The sequence below is a fragment of the Gymnogyps californianus genome, chromosome 4 (genome assembly GCF_018139145.2).
Source record: "Gymnogyps californianus isolate 813 chromosome 4, ASM1813914v2, whole genome shotgun sequence".
In the NCBI taxonomy this organism is placed as follows: Eukaryota; Metazoa; Chordata; class Aves; order Accipitriformes; family Cathartidae; genus Gymnogyps; species Gymnogyps californianus.
The window spans coordinates 64,702,489-64,722,902 of record NC_059474.1 but is presented as its reverse complement, the minus strand read 5'-3'; the positions used below and the strand labels follow the sequence as shown (position 1 = coordinate 64,722,902).

General features: G+C 47.3%; 1 protein-coding gene across 1 annotated transcript in view; it reads left to right on the top strand.

Annotated features, from left to right (window-relative positions):
• SCD5 (stearoyl-CoA desaturase 5) overlaps window positions 1-12,943 on the top strand; it is a 34,089-nt gene extending 21,146 nt beyond the window's left edge. Inside the window, exons 2-5 of the mRNA XM_050895759.1 lie at window positions 1,317-1,447; window positions 6,304-6,509; window positions 10,639-10,871; window positions 11,430-12,943. Coding sequence (XP_050751716.1) covers window positions 1,317-1,447; window positions 6,304-6,509; window positions 10,639-10,871; window positions 11,430-11,620 — 761 coding nt within the window. The 3' untranslated portion in view covers window positions 11,621-12,943. The remainder of the gene's footprint in view (window positions 1-1,316; window positions 1,448-6,303; window positions 6,510-10,638; window positions 10,872-11,429) is intronic.
• The last annotated feature ends 7,471 nt before the right edge of the window (window positions 12,944-20,414 follow it).

Below are 20,414 nucleotides of genomic sequence, written 5' to 3'. Positions count from 1 at the left end.
TTGTCCTGTAATATTCTTATTGTTTGGATCCACTCTTCTTTTAATTTTACACTTATAAAATGAGCCTGTACTCTTTTGGCACAGTATGAGAAATCAGCACTTATGTGAGGGAGACATAAGAGTCTATATATCATGACCGCTGGGTAGCTTGAATGTGAGTAGTTTTAAGTGGTCCAGTTTATTTGGGACTTATATAATAATTTCCTCCTAGCTGTTCCCATTTTCCCTCTGATCTCTCTTCAAAAGGAGGAGCAGCTCTAATGCGCTGTTCTTCCAACCCTTTCCCATAGTTTCCTCTTTTTTTGCAAGTCAAAACAACTCAGGCTATGGATCATCCATCACACAGGAATTCAAAGACACTAGAGACAAAAACAGAGGGCACATCAAAGGAGAAGCAATCAGTGCACAGATGCACGGCTTGAGCAGGCGGGACTTGGTCCACTGTCTTGTTCTGCTGCCCCAGCCAGCCATTCCCCTTGTCTCTGGAAATGTGAGGTTAACTGGCTGGAGCATGTGTGAGCGTGGCCCCTGCTGAAAGGAGAACCAGAGATGTACCGATGCTGCTATGGTGGTTGGTGGGGGTATTATTTTAGGCATGGGGGGTACACTGTAGGACGTATGTGCTTGGGCTATGCATCTAGCCTGGAGCCAGTGTGGTGAGTAAGGAACAGACCTGCTCCTGTGCTGTGTTGGCCATCTGAAAAAAATGCTCAAAACAAGTTTACTTGGCCTATTTTTATATTAAAGGAAGGAGAAGCAGTTCCTGAAACTGGGGGAGATGGTGAATGGTCTGCTTCCTGGCACATTTTTATTACCAAATCATGAGCTCCCGATGATAAGAGAAGCTTTTATTGTGGAGACTCTGACACAGCTCATGTCTTTAGGGGTGGGACGTGATGCTCTTAAACTAGCTGACAGATCAGTCTTGAGCAAAGACCTGTCTGGAGGAGGCTGGCAGTGTCCTGTTAGACGAGTTGTTGCTACTCCTCTGACACGAGTGATGAACTTCCACTCCACTATACTTGGTAAAGGCACACTACATAAACATGTCACAGCGTGGTGCTTCAGTGCTGCCAAACTCTCCTGAACAATGCGCTAGCTAAATGGGGAGGGGTGGGAAGCGGAACAATGTGTCCCTGGGGCTGTGGGGCAGAGGTGGGCTGAGAACCTCACCTCCTGTCTGCCCAGCCTCATCTTTTGAGTGACCCTGCAGGCATCGGCAGGCAGGGGCAAGGATCATCTTTACGTCAAAGAAAGCAAAAATAATGGCAGTTGGCCCCTGGCACATCCTGTGTTTTTGTTTTTGTGTCTTTCAGCATATTTCTGTTTCCTGATGACGGCCCTGGGCGTGACGGCTGGTGCACATCGCCTGTGGAGCCACCGTTCCTACAAAGCCAAGTTGCCTTTGCGGATCTTTTTGGCTGCAGCTAACTCCATGGCTTTCCAGGTGGGGTTGTGGTTACCCGTCCAGATTCTTGGCCTCCAGGCAGCTTTCTCTCCTGTGCAGGGATCCCCTCAGCTTAGAGACAGCAAAAGGAAAAAAAAAAAAAAAAAAATAGCAGAAAGACATTTGCTGATAACACATTGTGCTGGCTCAGGGGATGCGGAGCCCCTCTCACCACCCACGTAACAGTATGCATTAGACAGTCCAGGAGCAATAATTACTTAAGGACCAAGTTAAATGTGCCCAGATCAGGGGCTCAGCACCCCAGCAGCCTATCTGTGGCACAGGTCAGGCGCCACACTTCACAGGACAATGTGGAAACTTTTGTAAGGGCCAACTTGATGCAAATATGTCTGCGTAATCAAGTCTCATTGTCCATCCAGGCAGCTGGAGATTTTGATGTGCCCAGAAAGGAGAGCAGGCATCCTTTCACAATGTTAATTTATCTGTTTTATGCAGCATTTTTCACCAGTAAAAATCAAATACGTTTGCAAAGAAGCGTGTTACTAGCTCTGTACTTACTGATAGGCAATCTTAGACCTCAAAAATGTTTGTGTAACACCCAGCTGGTGGTAGGAGTTAGCCCAGAACAAGGATCTTCTCGGTGTGAATTTAGTTACTCCTTTGGCTGTTCAAAATAGAGATATGAACCTATACTAACATTAAACTTACTGAGCTTGGCTGCCGTAACCCCTTGTGGCACCGAGTACCATGTGTGTATTGTGCCTTGAGTTTTCAGCTTTTTCCCTTCAGTCTGTTTGGTTGACTTCTCGTTCATGTACCTTGACAGAGGATGAAAAGAGTCCCTTTATCCACTTCTGTACTGTTCATTTATCATCTTTGATTTATCTTTTTTTTTTAAGGTGGAAAACATTAATCTTGTTAATCCCTCTAGACATTACAAAGAGCACAATGCTTTTGCTTGCATATGGGAATGTGTCCATTTTGACTATAACCTTCCTTTATTCTGAGCCATATTCCAGCTGCTTTGTGCTGCTCGGTTCCTTGCAGAGCTTTACAGGCCCTTTGCTTAGCGTGTTAAACAACTGTGTTGAGTTTTGAGAACCCCCTGGTACTGTCTTCCTGTTTTACAGCTGATCTTATATTTCATAAGTAATTTAAATGAATGTGTCAAGCTGGTTGCAGTGAGCCTGCACATTGGGATTTCATTGCGTTCTGCTCCCCGTTGCTATGGATTTTGCTCTCAGCTGCGTTGGCCTCATCACTGCTTTTGGCTGAGGACATGATGTGATTCTGAGGCAGGGAAGTACTTCAAAGTAGTTTCAAGCCACCTTTGTGCCCTTCATATCGGAAAGAAAACGAAAGGCCAAATCACCCACTCTAAGTTTTAAGTAGTCTGAAGCCTGTTCCTAATTACCGTGACATCCATTGCCTGCTAAAGGCTGTTTTCACCACCACAAGCAAACAGTGAATGAGTTCTCAGGTCCATCCCTCATGTTGGCTTTGGGAGGAAGAGGTAGCATTAGAGATACCTACAGCATCCCTGGATGCTGAATATTGAGGAAATATTCAGACTCCTTGAAGGGCAGGGGAAACTCTGCTGAAGAGTTTTAACTTGATGCTGCATGGGCTGTGACATGCTGTACTTCCTCTGAAACACCACCAGATGCAGCCATTTTTGCCCTGTTGCCCAGTGCCTTTTTTATGATTGGAGCATGCTGAGCTGTGTTTCTTCTCTCCATCTAGAGTGAAGCTCTCGCAATTTTGAAAGACTGTGCTTCTTGCCGTCACATGTCTGTTTCAGAAATAGGTAGTACCTGGCTTATGTCTACTTGATCTCCTAGTGTTTAAGTTTCAGCATCTCAGTTGGGACGTGCTGGTGTCTCCTCTGCTAACTGCGTTGTACTGTTGCTCCTGGCCATCTCTGTGAAACAAGCTGTGTTCGGCTGAGGTTGTGCTGTGAGCATTTGCACACAGCAACAGTGGTTGTATGGAAATTTGTGTCAGCACACTGAGGTTGTTACGTAGGCCAATTTGTTGTCATGTTTTGGTCTGCAGGTTTATTAAGGGACCTGCTAATGAAACCTCATGTCTGCATCACTGTCACAGCATGATGCTGTCACTCTCTGCTTTGGAAGGGATTTCATTCCTGTGTTTACCTGAAACTTGATCAAGGGTGATGTGTTCCTGAAAAATGGTTGCTATTAATACGCTTGGAGCATATTTACACGTGCTATGCTCCAGTTCTTGGTGTATTTATTGCCAACAGTTCTGGCATCTGGCCTTTATTTCCTCTTAGCCTTTGTGGTTTTTAATTAGATGCAATTCAGTTGTTTCACAGCTTCCTAACCCTTTCATCTGGGGAATCATGTTTTTTGCCAGCCCTGCAGGTGTTTGCTGTGGTGTGAAAAGCCAAGTTAATTTCTCACAGTATCATTGCTTTGACCTGGTTATCTGCTGTCCCACAGATAATTTTATCAAGTGCTCTTGTGACAAACTGATCAATAGTCTCACTTGAAAAATTATTTCTGGTTAAGAAAGAGGACCTTTCCTAGGTGTGCTTCTTGCATAACCCTGTTTTATTTTTAAATTACTTAATCTTGGCATTTTCCAGTCTTCTGGGTATTCCCGCTGAAGCCACTTGAAGCAGTATAGAGGCTTTCATTCCCTTTGATTTCTCTGCAGGAAAAAAATAAGATGGCAGCAAGGTAAAGATCTCCCCTTGTTCTCACTGAGGAGTTTGGTGACTTCCTTTGCTTCACTCAGGTTACTTTGTTCCCTTGTGCAATGGGATAGTTAAGGTGCGACATACTGGAGCACTGGTAAGGGGCTGATCTTTAGTGCCTCCTCTCAATGGCTTAGATGAGTCAGTGCTGCAGAAAAATGTTCCCCTCCTTACGGGCTCTTGCAGACAGAGAGCATCTTTGCAAGGCTGAAATTGGACATGGAGGCATTTGAGCTGGATTCTTTAGCTGCTCTTTGCAGTTGTTCCTGGAGTCCCCTCAGCAGCACGGGTGGCCTCAGTGCTTTCTCTCAAATTTTGGCAGCTGAAAGAGCAATGATTTCTGCAATGCTTTCGGCATAGGGCTTTTGTCTCACAAAGTATATACATACACAGTTGTCATTAGCCTGGGCTTCCTGTGTCCTGCAGTATATTCAGCGCCGTGATGGCTGCGGTACTGCGGTTACTTCACAGACACCACAAACAGTTTGCTCAGTTCTGCTGGGAGCAAAGCTGCTGTGGTTGGTGGTTGTGGGTGCTACTGCTGTTCCTAAAAGTAACCCAAGCCCTTCTTTCCTTTGGGTATTACTGCTTGCGTACCTCCCTGGCTGTGCAAAAATGGAAATAGCAGAGGAAAGCATACTCCACTAAGCATTCTCTGATTAAAGTTCACACTGTTGTGAATCTGGGCATTAACTAACATTTCCATGTTTTGGTGCTGGTGTTGGGCAATTCAATTCATAGATGAGTGTGTGGCTTGAGTTTTGCAAGTGTTGTACATGCTTACATCCTGCAGAGCAAACTGGGAGGCTGAAATCCCTTTGGCTAAGTAAACTCAGAAAGTCTCACTTTACGGATCCAAGTCTGAAATTGTGGTCCATCTGTTCCTCCGTGCAATCCACATAATCCCATTTACAGCCATAAGGCATTTCAGTGACCCACATCTGCTGACAACTTGAGCTGAGACAGGACTGAACTTGCTTTGTATCTGATCTGGATCCAATGCTGAGCTGATGTTATGGGTCTGAGACTTTTATTCCAGCCTGGCTGCAAATGCAAGACTTGATTTCCCATAAAGTAGGCACATCTCCTTTGATATCTTAATCATAGAATGGTTTGGGTTGGAAGGGACCTTAAAGATGATCTAGTTCCAACCCCCCTGCCATGGGCAGCGATGCCTTCCACTAGATCAGGTTGTTCAAAGCCTCATCCAACCTGGCCTTAAACACTTCCAGGGAGGGGGCATCCACAACTTCTCTGGGCAACCTGTTCCAGTGTCTCACCACCCTCACAGTAAGGAATATCTTCCTAATACCTAATCTAAATCTACTCTCAGTTTAAAACCACTACCCCTTGTCCTATCACTACACTCCCTGATAAAGAGTCCCTCCCCATCTTTCCTGTAGGCCCCCTTTAACTACTGGAAGGCTGCGCTCTTGTACACATCCCTGCAGACAGAGCAGTAATTTAAATGGAGGTGCCGGTTTTACTGTGGAAGACACATCCCTCCAAAAGGCTGAGCAAGTTCAGCTCCTGTTCAGGTCAGGAAAAGGCACGTGTAGTGTTCCACAAGCTCTGTCCCATTTTCAGCACTGCGTTTGTGCCTGGAGGCATCAGTAGTAACCAGCCTCAACCAGCTTAGAAAAAGGATGCCAGAACTGAGTGCCTCTGCACAGTTGTGCCCTGAAAATAAATATGCAAGCTCCCCTGTGGCAGGGTCATAAAATAACCATGTAAACATGTATGTACCTGGTCCCTCCAGCCCAGTGTCCATCCTCAGACAGCAAACACCCAAAGAGGACACAGGACCAGGGCAGACGGATGATGGTAACTCAGACAGCAAACACCCACGGAGGACAAAGGACCAGGGCAGACTGGTGATAATAACTGCCGAGAGGCTGTTGGCTCCCAGCCATCTCCAGCCCTGGGACATGTCCGATCTGTGTCACCGGTTCCCAGAGCATGTCCTGTTCTGTGTGGGCACTGACAGGAGCAGTGTTATGGGCTGTCTGTCTGCAAAGCTGGGATCCCTCAGGATGTCTTTAGTCGATAACCTTTTTTGAGGAGCATCAGAGAGGGGCTTGTTGCTGTTACTCTGTGGGGAAGGAGCTGGAGGTGGTACTCCTGGAGCAGCGCCCGGCCTCTCTCCTCTCACCCTGCCATGCTTTCTGTGCAGAACGACATCTACGAGTGGAGCCGAGACCACCGTGTGCACCACAAGTACTCCGAAACGGACGCAGACCCGCACAATGCCCGCCGTGGCTTCTTCTTCTCCCACATCGGCTGGCTGTTCATGCGCAAGCACCGGGACGTCATAGAGAAGGGGAGGAAACTGGATTTCACTGACCTGCTGGATGACCCCGTTGTCAGGTTCCAAAGAAAGTAAGTGGGAGTGCTGGACCTCACGCAAGGTGGGGTGGAGAGGTCCCTCCGCCTGGTTGTCTAGTTGTGGCTCATTCCTTATTTTTATCTTTCCCTTTTCTCCCCCAAGATATACCTGCCACCTCGATTGCAGGCGTTAGGACTGCTGTCCCTCTGGCCCCCGCTATTGCCATGTGACTGATGCTTGCTGACTGTCCTTGCAGGCTCTGCTGCACAAGCAGCGAGCCCTGTCCTTGTCCCTCTGCTTTTCCAAAAAGCCAGGGCTGGCTGTGAAAACAGCCACAGCAGAAGTTGCTGGGATCTTGGTCTTCTCCTTTGATCATTGGAGCAAATGGTGTAATCACAAACTGCCTTAATGCAGAAGTGCACATTTCACTCTGCAAACTCATCTTTGGCACATGTGGGCCAGCACAGACCAAGAGCTTCCTCTCCCAAGACTGTCATTCTTTACAGGATTAATTATCTCCCTTGAGAATTAGCACAAATCTAGTTCAGTTTGCTACATGCTCTGCGAGAGGTGGGAATTGAGCAACATGCTTTGTCCTCTATGTGAGTACCTGTATTTTAGGCACAAGAAGACTGTCTTTGCCTGCAAGCATTTGGTCCAGGTACTTCGGCAAACCACATAAGCTCATTTCTGAATGTTTTATGGGTGAGGGGAGCAGTCAGTTGAGTCCAGAAATCAGTTTCTTTTTTGCGTTAGAGAAACCCGTGCACTAGGAGAATTACCACTGCATCAGAAGAGCTCCAGGAGTGAGGAATTCACTGCCCTCCACATATTGTTGCATTTACTGGTTCCTCAGTCTGCAGTGCCTGTTTGCAAAGGCTTCCTTGCAGTTTGCTGCAGCTCCTCTTGGTTGTGTTATTACCTTTTCCAAGACAACAGCATCTCACAAGAAGCAGGCTCTAGTGCTTTGGTTATGCTGCAAATGTTGTGTAGTGAAGAAGTATGTTTCTGCAGGGCAGTTATGTCCTAGCAAATGTCTCTGCTCTGGATTTGAATTTAGGACTTTGGAGTTTACCTTCCCGTATCTGGGAAGAAAAAATCAGGTTTCTCCTTTCTGTAAGGTTGAAGTGTTGGGTTTTTTTTGACAGCGTGGAAAACCTGGTAGGTCAGATCAGTAAAATCATAATAAACCCTTCTTTGCCATGTTTCGTTTTAAGGCCAGATTGTTAGCTTTGCTGAATTTAGTGGTGCTGGTGAGCTATGGATGAAGTACCACTCAATCAGTTTAAAACCACATCACTTCAGCTGAAATCACAGTACTGCTCCAGGCAATGACAGACAGCAAAATTTACCCTCTGTGAATAATGGAGCAACAATCCTGCATGTGATGTGAAAGAGAGGCTCACAGGTGAAGTGTCTTCATGACAAAGTTTTCATGTGGTGAAAGCAGCACTGTTCCCCAAGCATGTATTGAGGCATTGGTTCCCCTGAACTCCAGGTAAGGAGGTTTCTCATTCCAGGATAGATGTTTCAGTCAAAGGGAGACAGAGAAAAAGTAGTCGGGTGCTTGTTCAGATGTGAGATCTCTTGTCTTCATCAAAGACTTCAGTCTGGGCTTCTTGCATCTCACACAATGGTTTTAATTGGTGCCTGATAAGCTGTTTCCATGTTTTGTTTTATTCTCCTGGAGTGGGAGAGGCTTTGAACTTTGAAGGAGTTTTCTGGACTGGAAAATACTTTTCTCCTCCAGCTCTACTTAAATCCTGGCTTTGAATTGATGAGGTTTGCAAACCTTATCCACAGCCTGGTTCAGAAGTCAGTCAGATGAGTGGGGAATTATCTGTTATGTTTGGTGGAGTGAAGAATGGGGACTGTTTCCTTTGGAGAGCCTTGGCTCAGGTAAGTGAAGATAGAGTTCTGTGAGAGAGCTGAGGAGATGCTCTCTTTTCACCATGGTTGGTGTTGCTGGAGCGCTGCAGATCTCCTCCTGGAGCCCAGCATGTGAGGCACAACCTCCAAACAACAACAAAAAGTATCAAACAAAGAACTTGCAGGGCAAGAGGTTAATTTATTTCATACACAAGATGATCAAAACTAGCTGGTGTGTTAAAGATGAGAACTATGTTCATGGAAACTTTCTTCCTTCCAGAAGTACTGCTAATATTAACATTTTTCCAATCCTCTGTGGGTTTTAATTGAAAATTGTTTGTTTGTTTTTGTCAAGCTAAATTGACAGTTCTTCCTGTCTGAAAAACTTTAAGCAAATAGAAGGTTATAATAACTGTTTAATAAATCCAAACTCTGTTCTTCCTCATCCCTTCCAGAAAACTCAACAGAAGCAGGGGTCTATTTTAAACCTGTCACATGGGCACAAATAAGATGGGTCTTTGCGTTTCTTTTCTTTCTACACCCTTCAAAATCCTGTCACCTCAGCCTGCCGCTGCAGTTTCATGTGGCAGCTTGCTTTGATGATGATACCCTGGGATCACTCTGGGCTGTAATAAACTGGGCTCCAGGGAGGTGGAAGGGCTCAACAGGGAAGACGGGGCCTTGTTTCCTCTCGAGCTGGGGACACACTGTAGGTGGCTCCCAAGCTGCATTGTCTTGCTGCTCTCCGCTTCTGAGCGCCATTAGCCCGTTTTCCAGAATAATTTCTTTCCTATCTCGCTTTTGGCTTTGCCTCCCCACTTCTTGCTGAGCTGCTCCCTTTCTCCACTTGCCTTGGATTAATTCCCCCAGCATGATTTCTGTTTCTCCTGCTACAGTCTCTGCTCTTCATCTCTGTGCTCCCTGCATCCTATGCTCTCTCTTCCCTGCCTTGCCTGGGCATGTGGCTTTAGCTGTACTGTAAAGCTTTCCTGTTCGTTCTCAGACTGTTTGGCTTCCTCCCTCCCCATTTTGCACTGCACACTGATTTTGTTCAATATATGGAGGAGTGGCAGGGCTTGTGCCAGCCAGTGGGCTGGGAGAGCAGCAGTAATCCTGGGCCCCACGCCAAGATGCATCTTTCTCCTCACCCTTGGTGGGGTGCCCGTGGTCTCTCAGCAGCTGCTTTGGGTCTGCCACCACTGTTGGAGCTCAGACAGCAGCAGTGGTACAGAAAGGAGCTGCTTCTGCCCTGTGCTGCAGGTTCCCTTCTGATCTGAGCACAGGGGAAGTCTTTGCTGGCTCTTACCAGTGAACGTGTTTCTGACAGCTCCACTGATGCCATGCTATCTTGATTTCGGCTGGGATACAGTTAATTTTCTTCTTAGTAGCTGATACAGTGCTGTGTTTTGGATTTAGTGTGAGAATAATGTTGATAATACACTGATGTTTTAGTTGTTGCTAAGTAGCGCTTATCTTAAGTCAAGGATTTTTCAGTTTCCCATGCTCTGCCAGCAAGCAGGTGTGCAAGAAGCTGGGAGGGAGCATAGCCAGGACAGCTGACCCGAACTAGTCAAGGGGATATTCCATACCATAGAATGTCATGCCCAGTATATAAACAGGGGGGAGTTGGCTGCGAGGAGTGGATCGCTGCTGGGGCATCGGTCAGCGGGTGGTGAGCAATTGCATTGTGCATCACTTGTCTTTTCTTGGGTCTAATTTCTCTCTCTTTTTTTGTTATATTCCTTTTCATTGTAATTATTATTATTATTACAATATTATTATTAGTATTATATTTTATTTTACTTTAGTTATTAAACTGCTCTTATCTCAACCCATGAGTTTTACCTTTGTTTTGTTTTGTTTTGTTTTTTTTCTGATCCTCCTCCCCACCCCACTGGGAGGGGGGAGGGGGAAGCGGCTGCATGGTGCTTAGTTGCTGGCTGGGGTTAAACCACAACACACACCAAGCCCCTGGCTTTTCCAGTCCCAGAGTCAGACCCTAGGCACAGCGTGTGCAGCCCAGGTTTAAAGGTGCTCAACTTGGGAGGTTTGCTTTTGGACTGGGTCTCAGCTGTTCAGCTCCAGTGTTACCTGCTGCTTTGGGATTTCGGGTTGTCTTGGCATTTTGAATTGCACTTGGAAAAATTATGTCATGATTGTGGATGTCTGAAATGTTCCCTGCTGCCCCAGTTATGGGGCCAGCCCAGGTTGTGCCAGGGGTTTCTGGCAGAGCCATGTCTCCAGAGATCCAACCCCACTTCACCCCAGCTGTCGTTCCCACCATGGTAATGGTGTCCTTTTCTTTCCCCGCAGGTACTACAAGAGTTCAGTTGTGCTGATGTGCTTTGTGATCCCTACCTTCGTGCCGTGGTACCTCTGGGGTGAGAGTCTGTGGAATGCCTACTTCCTTGCCTCCATCCTCCGGTACACCATCTCCCTCAACGTCAGCTGGCTGGTCAACAGCGCCGCTCACATGTACGGCAACCGCCCTTACGACAAGTACATCAGCCCCAGGCAGAACACCTTTGTCACTCTGGGAGCCATTGGTAAGTGCTGTAGCCCTGGGTAGAGCTTTGCAAACTCAGAGTGACATCCCATCCTGTTTCACCCTGGTCGGGGCTTTGGGCATCTGCAACTGGACTCCATTTGGAGCCAGGGCTTGGAGGAGGCTGGAGCTTGCACATCCTAGAGGAAGGCTCCCTTGTTCTACTGATGGTGCCCACATTGAAATAATGCCGTGTAGTCTCTGGGCAGAGACATTCACAGTAGCAATCCTCTCTTCTCAACAGTCGGCTGGGGGCAGCGCAGCAGAAGTAAGTGACTCTGCTTCTTACTCGGTTGTGCGTCTCCCCTCTTGAAGCACTTACGGTTTTCTTCCCTGAGTGTAAGGGGTGGGACACGCCTCTTTCTACTGGGGAGGAAAGCACTGAAATGGAGTCTGTTGTGGGTCTGCCCCAGAGGTCTCCCATAGCCAGGCATGGAGCATAACCTGCACTGGATTCAGGACTTGCAAAATGGGTGTTGGGATGTCCGACCTGAGTGTCTTCCTAAGTTCATAAATGTGCCGGTCGTGTGGTCTTTAAACTCCCTCTGTTGTTTTTCAGGTGAGGGTTTCCACAACTACCACCACACCTTCCCATTCGACTACTCTGCCAGCGAGCTGGGCCTGAAGTTCAACCCCACCACCTGGTTCATTGACTTCATGTTTTGGTTGGGGTTGGTCACTGACCGCAAGCAGGCTCCGAAGGAGATGATCCAGGCTCGCAAGGAAAGGAGTGGAGATGGCAGTGCTTGAAAAGTAACGCTTCCCTGTGCCAGTGCTGTCATACATGTGGGTGGGTGGGTGTGCGCACACCCCTGTGCCTGTGGTGGATTTATTTTCCTCTGGGTAAAATTAGGTTTTTTTCAGATCAGTTGGGCCGAATTAATTCCCCAGGAACAGATTCAGCCCCAGCTTTTTTTCCTTATTAGCTGTCTTATGTCCAAACTTCAGACTATTAAGTGTCAAAATGTTATATATTATTTAATATCATAGTCAAACAGGAGAGAGATTTGATTTTAGTCACTATAGTTCATGTCTGAAATACATTGTGATTTGCTTGTTCATGGTAAACATTGGCAGGTTGGAGGAACTAACTATCCTTTCCAAGTGCGGTTAGGGGAGATTTTTGTTTCTATTTATCAAATATGCTTTTGAGATGCATCTCTTGGAGGGAATGGGGTAGGGCCCAATGTGCTGTTTCAACTACAGACTAATGGAAAGGACAGTAACAGCACTGATGAAAAACAGGATGTTCAAGGGGAAAAATTGGCCTAAATATTTAATTAGATGTTAGTTTGAAAACCTGCTTTCTTCTTTTTGTTAGCCCTGTTAGCCAGCCCAGTGCACTGCTGTCTTTGCTAAATATGAAAACCATTTATTGCTGAGCAGGCTTTTGTGTTGAAGGTTAGTCTCTATACAGGCCAAAATACCAACTGATGCTATGTTGAGGTGATTCATTCCTTTATTGTTGTGTATACGTTGTAATTTGTAAAGGTGTAGAGCTCAACCATGTCTTAAGCCAAATAAAGCTTCGGTTTCAATGTTTGGAGACCTAAGTTGTATTCTAATTGGTCATGGCCATCAATGCATGCATATTTTAGCTTCTTTTGCACAAAAGGCCTCTTAATTTCTTTTTCTGCCTTTGACTAGCAGGTCTTAGAAAATTGACCTTTATCAAAGTCAGAGTCTCTACTAATGTTTCAGCTGCATGCAACATCCATTGGTTTCTGAGCAAAATATAAAGACAGTTATGTAGCTTCTGAGTTTTAACAGTTGCCTTGTTTAAAAAAAAAAAAAAAGAAAAAAGATTTAAAAAAAAAAAAAAGCATGTGGAATTAATGGAACATATAGCCCTTTGTGTTAGATGTTAGCCAGTGCAGGAGAGAGGCTTTGTACTGTCAGCACTGGAGCACTTTGAAGATAGAGGGCGTGATTTTCATTTATAAAGAAGGTCACCGCCTTGCGCCTCGGAGAGGGAGTGCCCATTTCCCAGCTGCATGGCCCCACGCCCTGGGCAAGGCAGGATCTTGAGATAACTGAGACTCAGGCCCAGATATTTTCAGGAAAGATGTAGAACTGGGGGGGGGGGGGGGGGGGGGGGGGGGGGGGGAATTAAAATGGTTTCTTTTTTTGTTCTGTTTCTTGTTTTTTAAATGATGCCATATAATATAAGAGTTGTCTTTATTCTGTATTTCATCCAGCAGGTGTTTTAACAGTGTTACTTTGCCATTAATGATGTGTAAACTCTTGAGTGATTTACAATAAACAGTTATGAGTTAGACTGACCGCTGTGTTTTATTTTGAAACGTCTCCCAAAGTGAAGGGCTTTGTGCATCACACATCAGAATTAACAGCAGTGTTTCGCTTGGTGTTTCTAGCTATTCACTTGGTGCAGTGTTTCTAAACTACATACGCCTCAGCATTTCTGGTTCCCTCATCAGTGGAAGAGGAGTGTTAAACAGAAGGGCACCAAGAGATTTGATTACTTCGGGCTTAGTGGCCAAGCTGATAGAGGGGGAAAAAGAAAATTCAAGCTGACATAAGCTTGAAAAGAGACTGTGGCAAGTTCTTGCATGTGAAAATCCCACTTTAATAGCAAAATATAAGTCTATGCGACTGCAGGACAACACTTTGACCAAAAATATTAAGTATTTTGTTTAGCTTTTGCTGAAGTTCTCCTTGTTTCTGCTGAGATGTGCCTGAAGACCTGGGTGTGCCAGCAGTCGTGTCTTGATGGGCATTCATGCGGAGTAGGGGCCATTTGACAGACACAGGAATTACACGCACACGAGTAGGAGACGTCTCCCCACCACCCCCTACAGTGCCTGCAGGAGAGGGTAGAAACGGGCTCCCAGAGCTGGGAGGTTTTCAATGTGCTGGTTAGAAAGATAGTGCTGTTGCTTCCTTCTTCACGCAGTCCACGGGCAGTTGGAGAGCAGCAAAAATCATTGGGAACCCACCTTCAAAATGATGCAGGTGATGGGTTTGGACTTGATGTTTAAGTGTAGGAGTGAAGCTGGGAAAATGTGCAAATGCCTAATCTTACTGGTGCTCCCATCATTTCATTTGTGCAATTTCCTGGCTGGAGAACTGCAGTGAATGCACTTTACAGGCACTTAGATACACAAGTTCCTGTTGATCTTTATCATACTTTAGATCCTTTTTTTTTTTTCTTTTGTACTGCTATTACTTGGACCTCCTTAAGCTGATCCCTGTCAAGTACATGGTGTAAGAAGAATAACTGGCCCTGCAAAGAGGTACATGCTATTCTGAACCTCTCTGACTACCTGAAATTACAAGGTAATTTCCCCCTGCCCCTTCCACACCCCCCCCCGCAGGTATAAGACTTCAGCAGCAACAGCAGTTCCAGTGGGATTCAGGGATCTGAGATTTTTAAACCATTGACAAGTTACCTGTGGTTCTGAAAAACTGAAAGGAAGTAAAGAAACATTCAGAAAAGGAAAAGCTCCTCCATCAAATGTCTTATCTTGGAGCTTGTACTACCTGAATTCCTGTTTCTGTAGATTAACTTCTCCATGTGGTGGAGTTGATCAAAAAATGTCAGTTAGCCTTTGCAGGAAAACTAGATTTTTGAAGAGAATGCCTTGAATTTTGGTAAAACAAGGAATACTTCCATGCATTTCCTTTTTTGCTTGTTTCTTTTGAATTTTTTGCTTGTTTGTTTTGATTTTGTTTTGGAAATCATTTTGGCCATGTTCTTCTCCCCTTCCTCAAGAAGATGTAGTGTCTCTGGGAGGCAGGAAGGGCCCTAGCCACCTCCCAGGGCAGCTGCTGGATCCACCCACAGCTGCGTGCAGTGACGTGGGGAAGTTGTGGAGCCTTGCTAAGGTAGGTACCGAGGCATGAGCTGCACTCGTTTCTGTGGACTTTGGCACCTCTCCTGCTGATCTGGTAGTCAAGGACGCCGCTAGCGCTTTCTGAGCAGTGCAAAAGCATTGAGGGACTGCTGGTCAATGGGTGGCTGGCTGTAGGCTGGGCTAAACCAAGGATACAGTGACTGTCAAACTTTTCTAAGACCTGATGGTCTGACAGTGCCTGGTCTTCTGTTGTGTCTCTGTTCTCAGCATGTTGAACCATCTGGAATAACACCATGTAGGACTGAGAACAAGAGGTATTTGTATGCTGTCCCGTGTTGCGCTGAGTGTTTCCTGGCTCTCGGCTTTGGCACACAGCAGGGACTGGATCTTTTTTACCTTTTTTCCCAGAACTGGTGGGGCCCTTAGGAAATGCAGTGTTGGCTCAGGAGTCGTGTGCTGCTTCCACAGCAGAAACCCCTGAGCAGGTCAGCTTTCTGTCGTGGAGTGGCTCGAGGAAACGCTATGCCTGCCCTGGGACTTGGCACAATTACTAAAGGAGGATTTCAGCTGTAACTTACAGTGTGTACTCAGCTATGCAAATATTGATGAAACCCCTCAGGGCTGTGTACAAACACGACTGTCAGGGTGTGAGGTGAAGGTTATGATAGCTGACTACAGAGGAGCTTCCAGGCTCCATCTAACCCCATCTCTGCTGCGGTCAGACACACGGGCTGGGCTCCCGGAGCGGGAGGCAAGCATGAGCAAAACCTGCTGGCGCTGGAGTTACGCCTCGAGCAAGGGGCTGCAATGAGAGGGTGAGTGCTGGCACTGAAGAAATGCGTCAGGGTTCGCCCTCCCTGAAAAGTAGCCACGTGGAGCAGACATCTCTTGTGCCATCTCCTGCCCAGTAGCCCCACTGCCGCGCTTGGGAAAGCTGGTGGCAGTCCTGCTCTGCACCATTGGGCCAGGTGCTGTGCCAGGGCCCAGTGTGGCAGCACCAAAACTTCACTTAGCCCTTTGGCATTTGGATGCAGAGCTTTAGCACAGGGGCCTGGGGTGGGAAGAGGGTGCACGGTTAGCCCTGGGCTGGTCACCATATCCCTGAGTCAGTTTAAAAATACCTGGTGAAACTGGGGGATTGCTGGGGTGGGGAGGTGCAGGGATGCAGAGGAGGCTGCCTGGGGCATCGGCGGTGGATTTCTGCCCACTCTCTCCCGTGGCTCTGGAGAGAGCAACCCTTGTAATCCTGGGTGATGTCTGCACGCCTATCTTCTTCCGCAGCTTGCAAGTGCAAGGTGACTGCAGTCCTCTGGCTGGTGTTGATAATTTTTCAGGCCCTGAAATCGGCAGCCAGAACATGGCTTTCTGGAAATAAGCCCAGCAGATGGGAAATGCGGCCTGACTTCAGGTACCACATCGAACTGCTGGGGTGGGAGGCTCCCAGGAAAAAAAAGGTCTTCTGAAAGGTCTCCTGTGTCCATGTGAGCCTGGGAGTCCATGCCAGGCTGGAAACATGGTGACAGACCTATGGGCTCTGGTCAGCTGATGTTTGGGATATTTGCAGCTGGGAGGGCTCTCAGTTTGGAGGGATTTTTAACAGTTGATGATGTATCAGTTCCCAGACTGTGGCCCCAAAGGCATGGCCAGGCTGGACTTGTATTACCTCGATATTTTTGCTCCTGGACTGTTTTGTAGCTGTACCCTTATGCAGAAAGGGTCTCACAGGGAGTTATGGGGCTCCTTTTCACCACCTTCTGGGGCGCTTCTGGGAATCAAGGCACAATTTCCCTTAAGATCTTCTTTTAAAATAAGAATGAAAAGAAAAACTGAAAGCAGAGCCCAGTGGGAAAGGAGGCGTTCGCTGACACACCCACATGCCCCAGCTCCTGCAATGGCTCTGGCTCAGTGGTGCCCAGCCCGGAAGCTGAAACCTCTGGCATCCAGGGGTGCATACCCAGCAATGCCAGTCCCACTAGACAGAGGGGAATAGGGGGAAAAAAACAAAACCCCTGAAACCTAGCAAAGTGCTGAGTTTGTGGAGGAGCCAGGGGTAGGGGCACCATGGGCAGAGCTGCCCACCTGATGGTTTGGAGGCTTTTGCTGTTTAAATCACTCCTGGCACAGGGTGTGCATTGCGTTTACTGAGTGCATCTCCTGCTGTCCCGCTTCCTGGAGAGTTAAACCCTGATTTAGGCTTTTTCTGAGAAAATGGTAGCGTAATTCCCACCCTGGTTTTGTGAATCTGCAGCCAGCTGACCCTGGCAGGCCTGTCCAGCCACTCTGCACCCTGGCTGCCACCATACCCATCCTGTCCTGCTGGCTTTGGTACAGCCATAGCGAGTCCCAGAAAGGTGAACGGTTTGCAGTCTCACACCAGGACCTGTGCTGCTGCCCCCCCACTTCCTGCACCAGCCATGGCCAAGCTGGGGTTAAAGCCAAAAGGGCAGGGAGCAAAGGTATAGCCCCAGAGCAGGTAAAGGTGGGGCCCTGCCCCACACCAGCTGTATCTGTAAAGATAAATCGACCACCCAAGAGAAGCAGATGAGCAGCAATGCCTGCAAGCAGGACCAAAAAAAAAAAAAAAAAAATAAAAAAAAAAAATCCCTTTTTGCAGGCCTTGGAAAATGCCTGGGAGAAAAGCTACAGTGAGCAGCACAGAAAAACTGTAGGTGAAGCAGTGCCTACCATCTCTGCACAGTAATGCCTAACCTCAATATTAACTGGGGGTACTAAATTTTCCTGGCTGACATTATTCCATTAGCATTTATAGCATAATAATAGGAAATCATTATTTTACTAAATCTCATTATTCTTAAAAAAGATAATTGGTCTTTTTTACAGCATTTTCTCTACTTCATATAGGACTGTCCTCCTGCCAGGCCAGAACATGCACCCATTGGGGCCAGGGCATGCCAGCCCTCATCTGCACACACCGGCACTTCAAGGTTTCCTCCCCAGAGTTTGGACCCTGACCATCTCGCAGGCAAGTCCTGTTTATCCCATGTATTTGCCATCACAGTAGTAATTTTTTTGACCTCTTTTTATGGAAAAAATTTTGAAATTTTTTATCTATTTTCTCCATTTCCCTTCCTACCATTTAAATAGTGTCACTTTCTTGTAGTGAGATGGGTTGGGTCACTTCAATTTGCTGCTCCAGTCCCAAATCCAGGTGAATTTTTCTCAGCTGGGATCATGTGGGCAAGCTGGGAAGAGGGAGTGCTTCATCTTGGAGGGCTGGGATCTGGGGATATTTCTTAGGGCGAGAGAGAGCACTTTGCAGGTGACTGCCTCTCCAGCAAATCCTGAGCATACCTGTTAATGCCAAGCCAAGGGTGCGCATCCTCAGCTGGTGTCTGTTTAGCAGTGGGGCATTTGGAGAAATGAAGTCTATCACAATATTTAAAAAGCTGGATAAAGGAACAGATGGCTTTGATGAGGCATGATCTGGCTAATGAAATGAGGATTAACACTTAAACTGAGAAACAGTTGCTTAGGCACTATACTTAGCCCATGCATCAGGGTACGGACCAGCTCTGATGGCTGCTGCTGAGTGATCCCTCTCCCCTTTCCCCTGCCGCTCCTGTTTCTGGGTGGGCAACATTTCTTGCCATGCCTCACTCTGGCTTTCGAACAGAAAGGAGCGGGACAGGAAAACCAGGTGGTAAATCTATTTTCAGAAGACATATATTTCCCAGGAATGAAAGCAAACTCAAAGCAATCCCCTTTTCCATTTTCCTCGCCTCTGTGTACCTTTTTCCCTGCAAAAAACAGCCCAGTAAAACCATAGCCAGTCTTCAGTGGTAATATCACCCTGGGGAGGACTGCAATTAGAGGTGAACGAGGTTGCTTTGTTTCTTCCTGAGCTGCGAGTGAGGTCTGCAAGGGCAGGGGTGAGGTCTGCGGTAGTCCTTTCTTTTACATGAAAAATAAAATAACTCCAAGGCCGGATCCTGCTACTTGATGTCAGGACATGGGGGCTCAGCCTTCCCACTTCTCTGTCGCTGAAAGAAAGCAGATGCGGAGATGGCACACAGTTTGGTCCCTGTGAAGAGTACTGATGTGGTGAAATTTGGACAGGGAACATGCATGTGCTGTAAGGCATCGGGGGGAGGAAATATTAATTAACAGACAGCAAAGAAAAGCCATAATTTTGAACATTTGCTTGCGCTGGAGCAGGTCCCGTTTTCGGGCCAGGTGAATTACCAGGCAGATCCCCAGTGGGTCTCAATGGCCCAGCAGGAAAACCCAGTGAGAACTGGGGCAGGAGAAGTCATGCACTGCTTATGGCATCCCAGGAGCGTTGTCACGCCTGCACACCAGCGTCATTGCAATTGTGTCTTCGAAGACATGAGCTGAGCAGGGAGGGACATCAGTGTCAGCCTCTGGCACGCCCACCCCTGGGAAAGCCAGGTGTAACCCCAAACGAGATGGGGGAACATACTTGTGGCTATTCGTCTTTGCCAAGGTAGTGTTGGTGGAGACGTGGGAGGAAAGACTCTTTCCACAGGTCAAGGTGAGCTTGCAGCAGGCTTTGGGATGCGCAGCATTGCTGCGAGGGAGGCGCGTGATGTGTTATTGTGGGATGCAGTTCAAAAGCAACACGCCCATGTGCCCTACCTACCTTTGCACCTGCGCACCCTGTGGTGGGAGGATGCTGCAGGACAAGGTTCATGGGAGACAGGCTGCTCCTCCTGTGGGACTGGTGTCCCATGAAGAAGGGATTGTAGGAAGTATCCCCGTGGGCCCATGTAACACCACCCCATGATGGCTGGTGCCCCCCTGCACCTCTGTTGTGTCCTGCACCAGGTGGGCTCCCTCACGCGCTTGCTGTCCCCAGGCTGTACCCTTTTCTTAAGCCGTGATTTTTTAATTGTGAGAGGTCTTTGGTGGACCTGTCAGCATCGTGCATTTTCCAGCACTCGAAGGGACACCATCTGCTCAAAAAAAGAGCTGTGAACAAAATATCTCAGATGCTCAGAGTTTACCAAAAATGAAATTGCTTTAAAATCCCATATGCTGCATTGTTTTCCTTCCAGCTTTGGCTGACGGTGGAGGTGAAGTGACTAAGGTGGTTTCTGATTAGTTGCTGTGTTCTCCTTTCTGGCCAAAATTGCTGGGTCTGAGTGCTGTCACTTCTTGCGTGTTTGACAGAAGGTTTTCTTCAGCCTTGGTTGCTGAAAGCCAGAGGTTACTGAACTCAAAGACCTCCCCTCTGTTACTTTTAAAGTGAGCTTGCTTGACTTTTGCTATTGCAGGAAGCCTTGCAGTCAGGGATGTGGTTAATGCTTATACTTCAAGTACATGTTTTTCCAGGCACCTGATTTTGGGGCCTGTCTTGATGACGTGGGGGCAATAGCACCTCCTTGCCTAAGGAAAGCCATGCCTGGCAGTCACTTGTCGTGGCCTGCAGCTCCTTAGTGTGGCAGTGCCATGGGGCAGCATCAGGTGCATGCAGAGGGAACACCTGGCCAAGATCTCTGGATTTTGTGGGGCTGCAAAAAGCAAATGCTGTGAGGACCCATTTATTAGTCCAGGATAACATAAGATTTTAAATGCTAGAGCAGGAAGAAAGTTATTTCAGCTCTAAAAATAGCTCCCTCAGCCTTTAAAACACAGAGAAGCGTACACAGTGGTTGCCTTTCTGCGAGAGTGGCTGTCCTCTCCCTTGGCAATGCTGCCACTGCAGAGATGTGGCCACTTCAGTAAGGGCTCAGGGGACCTGCTGGTGC